At 33.8% G+C, this 14,526-nt stretch overlaps 1 protein-coding gene across 4 annotated transcripts in view; it reads right to left on the bottom strand.

Annotated features, from left to right (window-relative positions):
* Positions 1-14,526, bottom strand: part of TPR (translocated promoter region, nuclear basket protein) — a 62,801-nt gene that overhangs the window by 37,613 nt on the left and 10,662 nt on the right. For all 4 annotated transcript variants that reach the window (XR_002518196.2, XM_003893387.5, XM_021929375.2 and 1 more), the window contains exons 6-20: positions 11,614-11,717; positions 11,109-11,273; positions 10,560-10,652; positions 10,060-10,140; positions 9,893-9,980; positions 9,028-9,168; positions 8,544-8,635; positions 8,068-8,265; positions 6,792-6,899; positions 5,639-5,865; positions 4,537-4,700; positions 3,886-4,019; positions 3,661-3,809; positions 1,941-2,103; positions 242-376 (exon numbers count right to left, since the gene is read on the bottom strand). Coding sequence is in view for 3 of the 4 variants with exons in the window: in XM_003893387.5 (XP_003893436.2) it covers positions 242-376; positions 1,941-2,103; positions 3,661-3,809; positions 3,886-4,019; positions 4,537-4,700; positions 5,639-5,865; positions 6,792-6,899; positions 8,068-8,265; positions 8,544-8,635; positions 9,028-9,168; positions 9,893-9,980; positions 10,060-10,140; positions 10,560-10,652; positions 11,109-11,273; positions 11,614-11,717 (2,042 nt within the window). In the remaining variant the exon portion in view is untranslated. The remainder of the gene's footprint in view (positions 1-241; positions 377-1,940; positions 2,104-3,660; positions 3,810-3,885; positions 4,020-4,536; positions 4,701-5,638; positions 5,866-6,791; positions 6,900-8,067; positions 8,266-8,543; positions 8,636-9,027; positions 9,169-9,892; positions 9,981-10,059; positions 10,141-10,559; positions 10,653-11,108; positions 11,274-11,613; positions 11,718-14,526) is intronic.

The raw sequence follows: 14,526 nt of genomic DNA, 5'->3' as shown, positions 1-14,526 counted from the left end.
GTAAAACTGTACTGCACGCTGTAAATATAACTGAGGACTTACCAATGTATGGTTTCAATCAATTTTCTTTCAATATGTTATTTAAAATACTGAAATGTCTTAATAAACTCCAAAATTCAATGATTATAATGGATGAGAAAAGTGATGGATAAATTTTCTAATTAAGGAAATTGAGAGGATACAAACATAATCTAAATTTAACTTTTATAAATTTTTTCTACATAGGCTTTTTATTGGTTACCTGAATTGTTTGCAGATTAGTTAGCAATAAGTTTTGCCCCCTTTGTTCAGCTAACAAAGACTCCCTTTGCTGAGAAAGACGAACTTCAGACAATTTAAGCATTTCCTTTTCCTTCTTCAAATTTTCTGCTCTTACCTTAAGTAGAAATGAAACAAAAAATGCTGAAAAACATGGTGTAAATGTATTAAGATTATAAAATGATTCATACATCACTACATTTTTTTTAATGCTCTTAGAGACTATACCTCCTCATTGTACAAGGAAATATATAACTTAGTTTCATGTGCTAAAATATGAAGCAAAAATTATTGGGGATGATCAATGAAAAAATCTTTTGACTACTACAAATACTTATGGTTCCTTGCTCTAACAATCCAGACTTTAAAAAATAACAGCAAGAAAAATTTGATATGCAAGAATAAGAAAGCAGAATTGCTTGACTGCTATAATCATACCTGACTACTATTAAATTACGTAAATTTTAGAATCCAAGCTGGTTTCTAAGTACCTGTTTAAAAGTGATGATTCATCTATTTAAATCATCTCCCTCCCCTCAACCCAGAGAGTACACTCTGAGTCTCAAGGGGACCAGGGAGAATGTTTTGAAAACCAATAATCTCAAAGTACTCATATTTACACACAATGATTCATAAAAATAATCAACCATAAAATTCACTCTACCAGTTTGAAAAAGTGCTGCTGCCCACTCCTCACAACGGAGATGGAGCAAGATAAAAACAAAGAATACAGCCTTATAAGAGTATTATAAGACATGGGTTCAAGTCCTAACCAACCCATCTCTCATGACTGTCCCAAAATAGGCAAATTATATATTAGCTCTTGAGTTTGTTTCACACGGGTAAAATGGAGGACAACCATACCTTGCTTACAATAATGATCAAAGACAGAAGAGATAACTAAGTAATAAAGAAGACTATATAAAAAATTTATCATCACTGAACTAAGTAGTTAAAAATATTGTTAATTTCAAATGGACATTTATAGTCAAGTTAAAATTCAGAAATATAAATTCAATGCAATATAATTATTATATTGCCTTTTATTTCAGATGAGCAAGAATGAATAAAACATATTCGTCTGGCCGGGCGCGGGGGCTCACACCTGTAATCCCAGCACTTTGGGAGGCCGAGGCGGGTGGATCACAAGGTCAGGAGATCGAGACCATACTGGCTAACACAGTGAAACCCCATGTCTACTAAAAATACAAAAAATTAGCTGGGTGTGGTAGCGGGCGCCTGTAGTCCCAGCTACTCGGAAGGCTGAGGCAGGAGGATTGCGTGAACCTGAGAGATGGAGCTTGCAGTGAGCCGAGATAGTGCCACTGCACTCCAGCCTGGGTGACAGAGGGAGACTCTGTCTCAAAAAAAAAAAAAAAAATTGTCTTTGTTATCTTTGTTAGAACCGAACACTAACCTACAAATTTATTTTGAAATACAAGACTTGCGAGTAAATCTTAGTCCAGCAGAAAAACAAATTCTTTTCCCTTTTCCATCTTAATAGAAACAATCACCTCACTAATGCACACTGGCTATTTGCAGACTATGTATTAATTACTTGGATGTAATCTATAAACTTCTTAAATACCTAAGTCCTATCAGTGAGTAAAATTCAAAGTAAAAACTAAACAAATGTCAAATGCAACTTATAATGCAAGTCGGATACGGGATATTGGACTCACTTCTGCGACAGCTAGCTTCTCATTTGCTCCTCTCAAATCTTGAGTCATTGTATTGATAATCTGTTCTTGCTTTTGAGTCGTGGCAGTGAGTTTCTGATTTCTCTCATGAAGTGATGTTATTTCTCGACGATATCCTTCAACGTTATCTTGCAGCATTTCATAACTGGTATGAAAAAAGTAATTCTATAAGTAACCAAAATGATATCCTAGCTTAATTCCTTGAAGAAATTTCACAATAGCTTAACCCATTTCCCCAATTGCCCTGAGAATATTGTCTCTAATCCTAATGTAACATCATATATATTTCTGTTACATTGAGTTCTCTTTAGAAATAACTCCAGGAACAGTTTTTATATTTTATTTTCACACTGAAAATATGTCACATTTGTCTTAACCTCAAACAGCATGCTTATGTAAAATTAAATGAGCACTGGCAACAAGTTGCACTTTTTTTTTCTAAATGGGAAAGGGGTTAATTTTATGATTCATGAAAAAGTGGCTTGTGTAATAAGGTAAAACCTTCATTCTTTTTTCCCAAATCCAAATGTAGTAGTCCAAGTTTTAAATAAACAAAGTATTTCATGCTAAATAACTTCCTAATTTTTTTAAAAAAACATTATATTTAAAATAATGTCAATACAATATTGATAACACCAGACACCCACTACAATGCAGTATGCAAATTAAGATATTATACAGGGTTAGTGATGGATTTTTGCTAATCCTTTTTTCTTCTATAATCCTCAGTTTTATTTTCTTATGTGCTTGACAGCTTAGATAATGGCTGGACAGAGGTAACACCACAAAAAAAAGAAGGGCTTTAATTGGGGTTGCTGAACTATTAGATATATAGGGTTAACTGTCTGCAATATATCCTGTCTGCTATAAAACAGAAATGGTTTTATCACGTACTAAAAAAAAAAAAAAAAAATGCTGTCCTAACAAACTAAACTAACAAGTATTCAATGAATCTAATCACAAATAACCATGAAATATTCATTATTATTTCTTTGGATGTGACCAAGAAAATTAATTCTCCTAAAACTACGTGGCACTCGCTTCTCTTCTACCTAGAACAGAAAAGGTGGAATAAAATTTGCTCCCATTTCTCTCATTGTCTGGTGCATTTATAAAAGAATTAAGTCCTACTGAAACAGGTCCTTCAATCTTAGGAAGGGAAACTACCAACATTCCTCACATGAATTTCAACTTATTTCTATTTTATTTTATTTTTTTGGGACAGATTCTCACTCTCTTGCCCAGACTGTAGTGCAGTGGCCCGATCTCGGCTCACCGCAACCTCCGCCTCCTGGGCTCAAGTGATTCTCCTGCCTCAGCCTCCTGAGTAGCTGAGATTACAAGCATGCACCACTGCCGCTCAGCTAATTTTTGTATTTTTAGTAGAGACGGGGTTTCACCATATTGGCCAGGCTGGTCTTGAATTCCTGAGACAAATGATCCCCCTTCTTCGGCCTCCCAAAGTGTTGGGATTACAGGCATGCGCCGCCACGCCAGGCCTCAACTTATTAAACAAGCTAAACCCTTAGCACTGCCCAGAGAATCAATTAATATGAAAAAAATGAATTACCAGAGGTTCTCATTCTAGAAGACGGTTCACAAAAAAAGTAACGCTATTGCAAATTAGCTCTTGAATTTAAATGATTTGAATTGTAAAGCATACAATTTAGACTTAATTAATTTGAAACAAAAGAAAACTTACCGTTTCGAAGCAAAATCTAGCTGGGTAGAAATTTTGGTATTTTGTGATCGCAAATCTGTAACTTGTTCTTGAAGTTTCTCAAGCTGCTCATTTTGTATTTTTTCATTTTCTGCTTTTTCTTTTTTGTAGTTCTCAAAAATTTCCTGCAACTAAATATTGGAGATTATGAGAAGGTAACACTGTGTTCTCTAAAAACCTAACCCAGGGCAAAGGTGTGATCTTTACCTGTTTAAGGGCAGCCTTAGCCTCTATAGCCTCTGTTGATTCAATAACAGGTACTGGAGCAGGAGTGGAAACAGTCTGTGATGTACTTGGACGTTTTGGAGTTGATGCAAGAGAAATATCATCTAAGCTTGAAGCTTCAGGAAAGTAAAAAGACTAATAAAATGCTTTGTTGGCATTCATGGATCTAATCTAACAATTCTTTGCAAATACACTATTACCAAATAAACAAGCTACACTTATTGAAATGAAATAATAAAATTATAGGAGTTTTTAAATAAGGAATCCACTAAACAATGTATTAAGATTTTTTGATGATTATTAGAAATAACTCAGTATTTATGGGTTAAAACATAATCCACATTTATGTTTTATTAAAACATATTATCTGCTTTGGTCATCAAAATATAATCAAAATAAACACTGTAATTCATTGATTCTGAGATGCACCTTTTTCAACAACAGAAAGCATTTCTTCTTAGTAATACACAAAATAATGGTATATTTTACAGTTGATGGAATGTTATAAGCAATCATATATGGTAGTTAAATTTGAAGCTACCATCATTAGAGTAGCTATTGCTTATATTGCAAAATTAATCCCTTAATGTACATTTCTAAATTATTCCTTTAAATAACTTTATAAAAACCTACCATGTAATGGAATGGCAACTCCTGTCGTTTGGGACAATAAAATACGGTACATATCACGCTGACGAACTATGGAATCAACAAGCTGCATTTGATGCTGTCGTGATTTGCGGAGTTGTTCTAGTTCAGTGAGGGCACTCTCAAGTTTGAGCTGAAGCTCAGTGATTCTGTAGAAAAAGTCGGCCTATTTCACAGGACTGAACTGAGAGTTAGCTGATTTTAATTTCCACTGTAATTAACCAAGCATCTTTGCCTACCATTAAGCATACCATTTTCGTCTCTCTCATCCTTTTTTTGATGCTGAGTATTTTATGAACTACTTTTTAAATCCCTACCACACAGGACTCAGGTACTTATACTTACCAATGCAATCTGAAAAATTTGTTTGTAAAAATTAAATCAGTTCCACTCACTCCAAACTCTAGTCTTCTTGCTTTCTTAGCCATTCTTCCTCTTCTAGCATTATACATGTGTTTTGAAAAAATCTCTGATTAATTCTTATATAGGTTCTCCATGAAGCTGGTCTGCTCCCTGAAATCTAGGACAGGTCCTTCATCTCTATGCTCCCACAGATAGGCACTAACCACATTGAATGGAAATTGTCTACTTGCCTATCGTATTATCTATTTATTACATCTGTCTCACCCATAACCTGAGGTCCTGGAGTAGAAATTTTTTGTCTGGTATTGTTGCTCAATTCTTTCCTCTCTCTATCACTATATCCCAAGTATCTAGCACTGTTAGGGACACATAGGAGATTTTTTTTGCTGGCAACAGGGTCTTACTCTGTCGACCCACTTAGAGTGCAGTGCATGACCATGCTTCACTGCAGCTTAAACCTCCTGGGCTCAAGTGATCCTCCCACCTCAGCCTGCCACCTGAATAGCTGGGACTATAGACATGTGCCACCACACCCAGCTAATTTTTTACTTTTTTTGGAGAGACAGGGTCTCACTATGTTGTCCAGGCTGGTCTCGACCTCCTGGGTTCAAATGATACCCCATTCAGGCCTCCCAAAACGTTGGGATTACAGGCATGAGACACTGAGCCTAGCTGAAGTTTTCATAAATGTTTGCTCAACAAGCTGAGGTATTCGACTGCTTACTTGGATGAAGTTGTTTCTTGTTCTTCTCTTTCTCTGGTTTCCCCAAGCTCTCTAAGGGCCACTAACAGACGTTGATTTTGTTGTTGAAGCTCTTCAATATTTCTGTAAGATACTAGATGCTGTGATATTACCTCAGATGAACTACTTATATCAGCAGAGCTTACTTCCTCATCACGAATTACGTGGTTACCCCTTGCTTCTTCAAGTTCCATCAAAAGCACTCTAATCTAAAAACAAAGTTTTAATATGTTATAAAATAGTATTAGTTTCAATTCTGGAAAAGTTTAGAATGAAAGTTTTCAAATTAAAACATTACTTATAAAACCTTCAACTTGTATTGCCTCAAATTATCTTTAAAAACAAAGCATCCTTAGATATTAAAATCTAAACAATCAAATTTGAATAGAATAAAGTTACTTTTAAGTATGTATTGAAGGATATTTATTAAAAAGTAGCCAAATTACAATTCCCAAAACATGGCTCCATTTTTGTAAAACAATGATCAAATAAAACCCACAGAGATATAAACATCTATTTTTTGTGTGTGTGCTTTTGTATATATAATAGGGAAGAGCATGAAAAATGGACATTTAAACAAAAAGCATATATATAATGCCATTCATGTGAAATTTTTACATTTGTGTGTTGTGTGGATATACACACACACACAAAAATTAGGGTAAAATATATGAATGAGACGTTAAATTTATTGATTTGCTTTTTAAAAAAGTGTCAGAGCAATGCATACAGTCCAATTTTATTTCAGTAAAGTCAAATAATTCTTACATATGTTTATATATGCTCATGTATATACATATACAGAGAAGGATGTGAAAAAAATACACAACAGTCTGTTAGCTACACTTTGGGACTCTGGAGGGTAGAGGGGTAGAAATTGGAGAAAGCTTTTATTTATCTTTGAATTATTTATTCATTTATTACAACCAACACATATAATTTAAAAATTTATCAAACATTTGAAAAAAGGGAGGGGCTATGAAAAGAAACAATAACGCTACAATTCTGCTTGAGTACTATTCCTAATTAATTAGAATTTCATACGTGGTAGTTCTATCTTAGATACCTTCAGATTCAAAGATTAATGGGCAGTCAGGATTTTAAAAGTAAGAAAACAAACAAAACAAATTCTAACCTGTTGTGAAAGATCTTTTATTTGTATTTCCATTCTTTGATTATCTCTCTCCAGTACAGATGACTGCTTGTTGGCTTTATCAGTGTCCTCCTGCAATCGCTGAATCTCCTTTAAAATGTAAATTCAAGTTAAAATTTTGTACTTCCTTCTAGGATTCATACAAATAATCAAGACATGTAATACTCAAATACCACCAGTAATCAACTTATACACTAAATAAAATTCTATACCATATTGTAGCCACTAAAAAAGAAGTTCTGTATAAATTTGAACACATTATTTTTTTATTCAGACAATAACAAGCTTCAGGTAAAACCCTCACTTTCAACAGAGAGAAAAATTCAAGGAAGATCTAATTGGACCCAAGGGCTCTCTTGCAAACTACACTGCTGGTAAAAAAAAAAAAAAATTATTCCCAGTCGGGCGGGACTGCTAGACTTCATTTGATGAAGAAGGAAAAAACCAGTTGATATAATAAAGTACTTGGATTTAAGCTGAGTTCTAAATTATAACAGCAACAGAGATTTAATTTTGAAATAGGGATACAATTTATTTATATTCTTTTCCAACAAAAGGAAAACAATTTATCAATTTAGAAGAGTAGATATAAATCATCTAACTGAATTTCCTCCATAAAACTTCTTAAAGAAATCTTTACATTTCCCTCAGTAGTTAATAATTGCACCGTAAAGCAAAACATTCAGAGTATAACCTCTTTTTCAATCAGTACCTCTTAAAAAGAGAAAAAATCTTTATGAATTTCATTAACACTTTTAATAAGCAAAGGAGCTATAACAAAATAATGTATACAGAGACATGCCAAATTGTGAAATGGTATAAAAAAGGAGTTCTACTTATGGTCAAACAATATTATTATTTTTAGGCAGGCCATTACAACTGTCTGATAAAGAATGATTACACAAAATAGGAGAGTTTTATTACACACAGATTATCTGAATTTGAAGAGCAGTCTTAGGAGATTTGGCTATTATTCTCTAGTTGAGAATCCTAAGGAAAACATACCAAATGCATTAAAAAAAGGTTAAAATGCTTTCCTAATTTTATATAAAAATTGTGAAATAAATAAAAATTGCTAAATAAAGGTAGGACGTTTTGTGATTAGTAGTGTTTAATAATGTAGTGAGAAGTTTCAAAATGTATTTACTGAAAATCATATTTAGATTTTTCTGACTCAATTACCTTAAGAAAAAAATACCTAGTAAATCATTTCTCATTTGTATTGTTACCACAGCTAAATTTTAGGAATGGAACCAACCTTCATAGCTTGTTCAAGCTTAACAGATAAACTTGCTACAGCTTTCTGGGCACGTTCATATTCCTCACGTTGGCGTTTCAAAATTGGTGCTTTGGCTTCCACTTCTTTCACTATTTCATCTAGGTACTTATTAATTCTTTTGTTTTCTAGTTTCTCCAAAAGCAACTGATCCTGAGTTTCCACATAAGCATTATAGAGCTGAAAGTAGACGAGGGGTTGTTTCAAATCTAACCACAACAACACAAATATTTAGTCTATCTAGTTTTATAATAAACATTCTTTAACACTAACACAAAACGGCAATATTTATTATATGTTAGTTACACAGAACTAGGAACTAAAGAAAGCATTTCCTAGAATGATCCATTAATTTTAAGATGATTTTAAAAATAAGTTTTGGGAGAATTAAATTTCAAAGAGATTTGTATACCTTTGCCGAAGAAAAATAATTTAACAACATTTAATACCATTCTTACCTCAGTTAGTTTCATCCCAGGTTTCACTATCTTAGCTACAGCTGCTGCAGTAGGAGACATGGCTGCAAGTTCTTCTTCAGACAATATGGCTCCTGTGCCAACAAATATACATCTAGTATAATTTTGTAAAATTCCAAACTAAAAGTCATTAATAATTATTTCAAGATAAGTGACATGTACTGTACATTATATAGTGATTCCTATAAAAATTTTAAATATATGACATCAAAAAGTCATGTAACACATCTAATTCTAAAAATCACACAATAACCTGGGAATTTATAAGACTGTGTGTGATCAAATGGTATTTACATACTTGATTCTATAAAGATACAGAGTATTAATTTTAAAACAAATTCTATTAATATAACTTGATGGAGTTTCCTACATCACAGCATGACAAATACTATTAGTGAAATCAAATGACTTTTATGTAGGAAAGCTGTAGTATTTCAAGTCACTAACAAGCATCTATTAGGCATACCTTTACGTTTTGTGGCAGAAAGGAGGTCATTTACATTCTCTAATTCCTTCTCCAATTTCCCTATTTTCTCGAGCATTTCTTTTTCCATTTGATCTTTGGATTGCTCCACCTCTAGAAGATGATCTTGTATTGCTTTGTTGGCTAAAAAACAATTTTAAAGACCAAATATTCAAACATACAGTTAAAATTTTAGTTTACAAAATGCAATAGATCAGTCACTTCTCTCCTGAGCAGATAATATTAAATTTCTAGAGAGGCTTCAGCTGACAGTATCTATTGAAAGTTCTTGCTCTACTTTTAATTTTGTAATTGTCTTGGCCTGGTGTTTCTCCTTTTGATGTCTCTTACCCACAGTGAAAATAAGGAAACTCAAAGGGTAAAAAGTGGTTCTAGGCATATCTTTGATTTCGATTTTGATCTTTAATCCTAAGCAAAGGCAATTGTTGGAAAAGACCATAAATATCGTACACTGAAAAAAGCAAAAATTTGAGGAAATAAAAGACTTTACAAAATGCAAATGATAACTTAAAGAGGATGTCTTATTTATAAACCAAGAGTACTCAAACATACTTAATCAGAGTAAATGTTTCAAAACAGAAAACTTTCTGATTAGAGATCAGGAAATTATACAAGATTATTAGATGAAAAACGAACAAAACCCCCTGCTGTCTGTATTTTCAAAAATACATAAACTTACTTTTGCTTAAGATATAATTCCGAATTTCCTAATCCAAAATTCTTTCTTCTGTACCTAATTTCATCCCAAATAAAGTCTAACACCTAAATCCAATAATCTATACAAAACAAGGGTAAAAAGAAAAAAGACTACAATAAAAATAATGTTCCCATAATCGAAAACACTTACCTTCACCAGCTTCTTTCAAAAGTTTGTGTAGTTCATCCACTGCCCGGGTGAGTTCATTGCTCTTTGCTTCTGAGTCATCAGCAGCACTCTAAAAGTTAATCTTAAAAAGTTACCTAACAGTCAACAATGCAACATTTAGATACTAACATGTGTGGTGGGATATTTACCTTGTACAAGTTAGAAAGTTTTATGTGTGCATTTAACTCATTGTGGAATTTCTCTTCCATACTGGCCTGTTGTTCCTTGGCCTGTAAAAATATAGCCCAATTATAGTAGTCTACTTTGAACTAAATTTAGAATGCTTATCAAATGACAAGATGAAAAATTCCATTTTTGTAAAGTCAGAGCTAAATCTAAAACACTCAAATTCAAATCGGTCTTCATGACAAAGATAAATTATGGATAAAATATTACTGATATTTTAAATTCAAAGTAAAATAATTAAACAAAAAAATTAACCCATACTCATTTTTTACATAGTATTTTCGATATAACATATAATTGCTATTTCTGATTCTATTTTAGCCTAGCTACAGCATATGGAAGTAGTACTCTCACTGCTTTATGGACCCAAGGACAGATTAAAACATGACATCATTTTGTGAAATAACAGCTTCATAAGTTCTTTAATATTTTGTAAAAAAGACTTTTTAATGGTCATATATACCTCTTTTAATTTGGTCAACAGATCCTCCACATGCTTTTGAAGATGTTCATTTGATGTTTTTAAGCCATTCATTTGTTCTTCCAGTCTAGAAACCTAAAAACAAAACATAGAGCAGAGTGAAAGGATGTCATATCAATTGAAATTACTCTGACATGAGGTTTATGCTGCTAAGGAAAAGCTGAGTAACTCCCCCTCCCCACCTGAAAAAGCAATTCAAATGTGCATATTTAAGAAAACTAAGAATAACTGCTCACAGAACAATGTTTAGATTTAGCTCACAAAAACTTATCACCACTTCTTAAACAAACACATATTTTAAGAAAGATACATCAAAACACAGTAGATACTATCCAGATTCAACAAAGAATCTTAAATTTTTTTATGCAAATGCAGTTGGTTGATTTCCTATGCCAAATGCTAATGCATTATTCACATTTAACCACTAATCTTACAACTAATCAGGTACACAATACTGAATACATATTTAATAAACTAACACACAAATGTAAGTTATACTCAACATGAAGAAAAACAATTTTACTAACTTACCTCCTCTTTTTTATTTTCAAGATTACATTTAAGCTCTAGAATCTCATTCCCTTTTTCTCTTCCAAGGGCCAGAAGTTCATCAGTTTTGGTTTTCAACTCTGTATTCAGCCATGTATTCTGACTATGCAGCAATTCCTTTTCTTGCTCCAAGCGTTTTTCTCGATACTAAAGAAATCCAAGAAAATAACATCTACAGTTAAAGAAGATATACGATTATTCAAAAGATTTTGTCTGTAGCTAAGGGACACAAGCAGAATTTTATTTGAAAACAGAAATTAAGTATTTGCATAGATCCTTAACTAGAAAACATTAAGAACTGTAACAAACTTAAATTTCAAACAAGCAAAACAATTGAAATAGAATTGTCCTAATGCTTAATTTTCTGACATTAAAAACAAAACAAAATGCAGCTTTTAATTACTTTATTGCCTGTATTTGAAATTTAATTTAGGTGAGTTTTAATCAAAAGCTACAGTTTATGCATTAGGAATCATCTGTTACTTGCCTTAACAGAAACATCAGAAGCTTGAAGTTCATCCAATTTTAACTGAAGTTCACCCTTTGTTGTATTGCTTTCTTTAAGTTTTTCATTTAGACGTTTAACATCCTCTAGAATGGTGAAAAGAGAATTAAAAAATAATGACTAATTAACACTCAGGGGAACCAAATATCAAAAATATATTTCTAGGAATATAAATCTTTAATACAAAGTATGCACAGCTGGCCCTTGAATAACAGAGTATGGAACTGTGCAGATTCACTTCCACTCATATTTTCTTCAATAAATATATTGGACCTTTTTCCCAAAAACTTACAACAATTTGAAAACCTCAGAGACCACAGACCAATCCAGGCAGCCCAGAAATGGAAACAAACTAAGAAAAAGCTACTGTAAGTGCATAAAATATATGTAGATATTAGTGTATTTTATCATTTACTACCATTAAGATATGCACAAATCTATGAAACAAACTTAAAAATTTTATCAAAAGTTATACCAACAGTACACAACCTCATTTGTAATCAACAAAAATATAAACAAATGTACAGATGCTTTATTAAACCATAACTGCATAAACTGTAATACATACTATATTACTGTAATACTTTCATAGCCACCTCCTGATACTATTGCAGTAAGCGCAAGTGTTTTGAGTATCTGTATGGAATGCTGTGTGACTCTAACGTGAGCAGTTTCTCTCTAGTAAATTGCATAATGCAGAAAACAGTAATCTTTTGAAGTTTTTGCATATTTGTCATTGTGTTTAGTGCAATACCATAAACCTTGAAACCTTTTGAAGTTTTTGCATATTTGTCATTGTGTTTAGTGCAATACCATAAACCTTGAAATCTTTTGAAGTTTTTGCATATTTGTCATCGTGTTTAGTGCAATACCATAAACCTTGAATAACAACACGGGATCCATAAGAAGTGCCACAAGTGATGCTGGAAGTGTAAGAAGCAGAGAAATGTCATGACAATATTTTAAAGAGTTGAATTGCTTGATATGTACCATAGATTGAGGACTGCAGCTATGGTTGCCCACCATTTCAAGACGAATGAATCCAGTATAAAGACCGTTGTTTTTTTGAAAAAAAAAAAAAAAAGGGAGAAAATTCATAAAGCCATCACTGCAGCTACTCCAGCAAGCATAAAAAAGTGCATTTCTGCAAAATACCTTCCTATCTCGTATTGAAAATGCAGCTTTTATGGGGTGCAGGATTGCTATCACATACCTATAGACTCTAATATGATTTGAGGTAAAACAATTATTATATGACAATTTAAAGCAAAAGGAAGGTGACAGATCTAAAGCTGGAGATTTTAATGCCGGCAAAGGATGGTTTGATAATTTTAGAAAGAGGTTTGACTTAAAGAAAAGTCAAGAAAACAGAAGCAGCACGTTCTGTCAACCAAGAAACAGCAGATGCTGTTAAGAAAATCATTGAGAAAGGTTATATCCCTGCACCAGGTTTTTAATGCAGATGGAAGTGTCCTATTCTGGAAAAAAAAAATGTCACGAAAGATATTTATTAGTAAGAAAGAGAAGGGAGTACCAGGATTAGGGCAGGAAGGGATAGGCTAACTCTACCACATTGCGCAAATGCAGTCAGGTTTATGATAAGGACTGCCCTTATTTATAAAGCTGTTAACCCCAGGGCCCAAAGGAAAAAGATAAAAACCAGCTGCCTGTCTTTTGGTTACACAAGAAGAAGACCTGGACAGTGAGAGACCCCTTTCTCTGAACTGGTTCCACTCATGCTTTGTCCCTGAAGTCAGAAAGTACCTTGCCTTTTTTTTTTTTTTTTTTGGAGACAGAGTCTCACTCTATCCCCCAGGCTGGAGTGCAGTGGCATGATCTCCGCTCACTGCAACCTCTGCCTCCCTGGTTCACACAATTCTCACACGAGCCTCCCGAGTAGCTGGGACTACAGGCGAATACCACCATGACCAGCTAATTTTTGTATTTTTAGTAGAGACGGGGTTTTGCCATGTTGGCCAGGCTGGTCTCGAACTCCTGATATCAGGTAAGCCACCTGCCTCGGCCTCCCAAAGTGCTGGGATTACAGGCATGAGCCACCGTGCCAGGGCAAGGGGCTACCTTTAAAGTTCTTTTGATTTTAGACACTGTCCCTGGCCCCAGAACCCAGGAGTTCAACATGGAAGGTGTCAAAGCAGTCTACTTGCTCCCAAACATGTTTCTAATTCAGCCTTTAGATCGGGGTCATAAGGACCTTTACGGCTCAGTAGAGATGACACCTTGTGGAAAAAAAATGTCAACACTGTGGAAGAGTACCCCAACAGAGAAAATACCATGAAAGTTTTAAAGGATAACACAATTGAAGAGGCCATCTCTGTTGCAGAAAAAGTTATGAAAGCCATCAAGGCTAATATAATAAATTCCTGTTGGAGGAAACCGTCCAGATGTTGTGCATGATGTCACAAAATTTATAACAGAGCCAATCAAGGGAATCATGAAAGAGATTGTGGATATGGCAAAAAAGGTGGGATGAAGGGTTTCAAGATATGGACCTTGGAGAAATCCAAGAGCTAACAGATACCATATCAGAGAAATTAACAGAAGATGACTGGATGGAAATGAGTGCTTCAAAACCAGTGCAAGACAATGAGGAAAAAGAACGTAGAACTAGCAGTGTCAGAAAACAAATCGATAACAGACTATCTGGCGGAAGGGTTCTGATTATCCAAGACTGTTTTTGATTTCTTTTATGACATAGACCGTTTTCTTATATGGGCACTGAAACTACAGCGAATGGTGGAAGGAAAGTTACATTGAGTGTGCCTCCCTCTCCTGCCTGCCGCTTCTACCTTTGGCACCTGAGCCAGCAAGACCAACCCCTATTCTTCAGCCTAGGTAATGTAAAGACAAGGAGGATGAAGATGGTTGTGATGATCC

This window comes from Papio anubis, chromosome 1 (genome assembly GCF_008728515.1).
Source record: "Papio anubis isolate 15944 chromosome 1, Panubis1.0, whole genome shotgun sequence".
Lineage (NCBI taxonomy): Eukaryota > Metazoa > Chordata > Mammalia > Primates > Cercopithecidae > Papio > Papio anubis.
The sequence above is the reverse complement of the archived record's forward strand: the minus strand, read 5'-3'. Positions and strand labels throughout refer to the sequence as shown.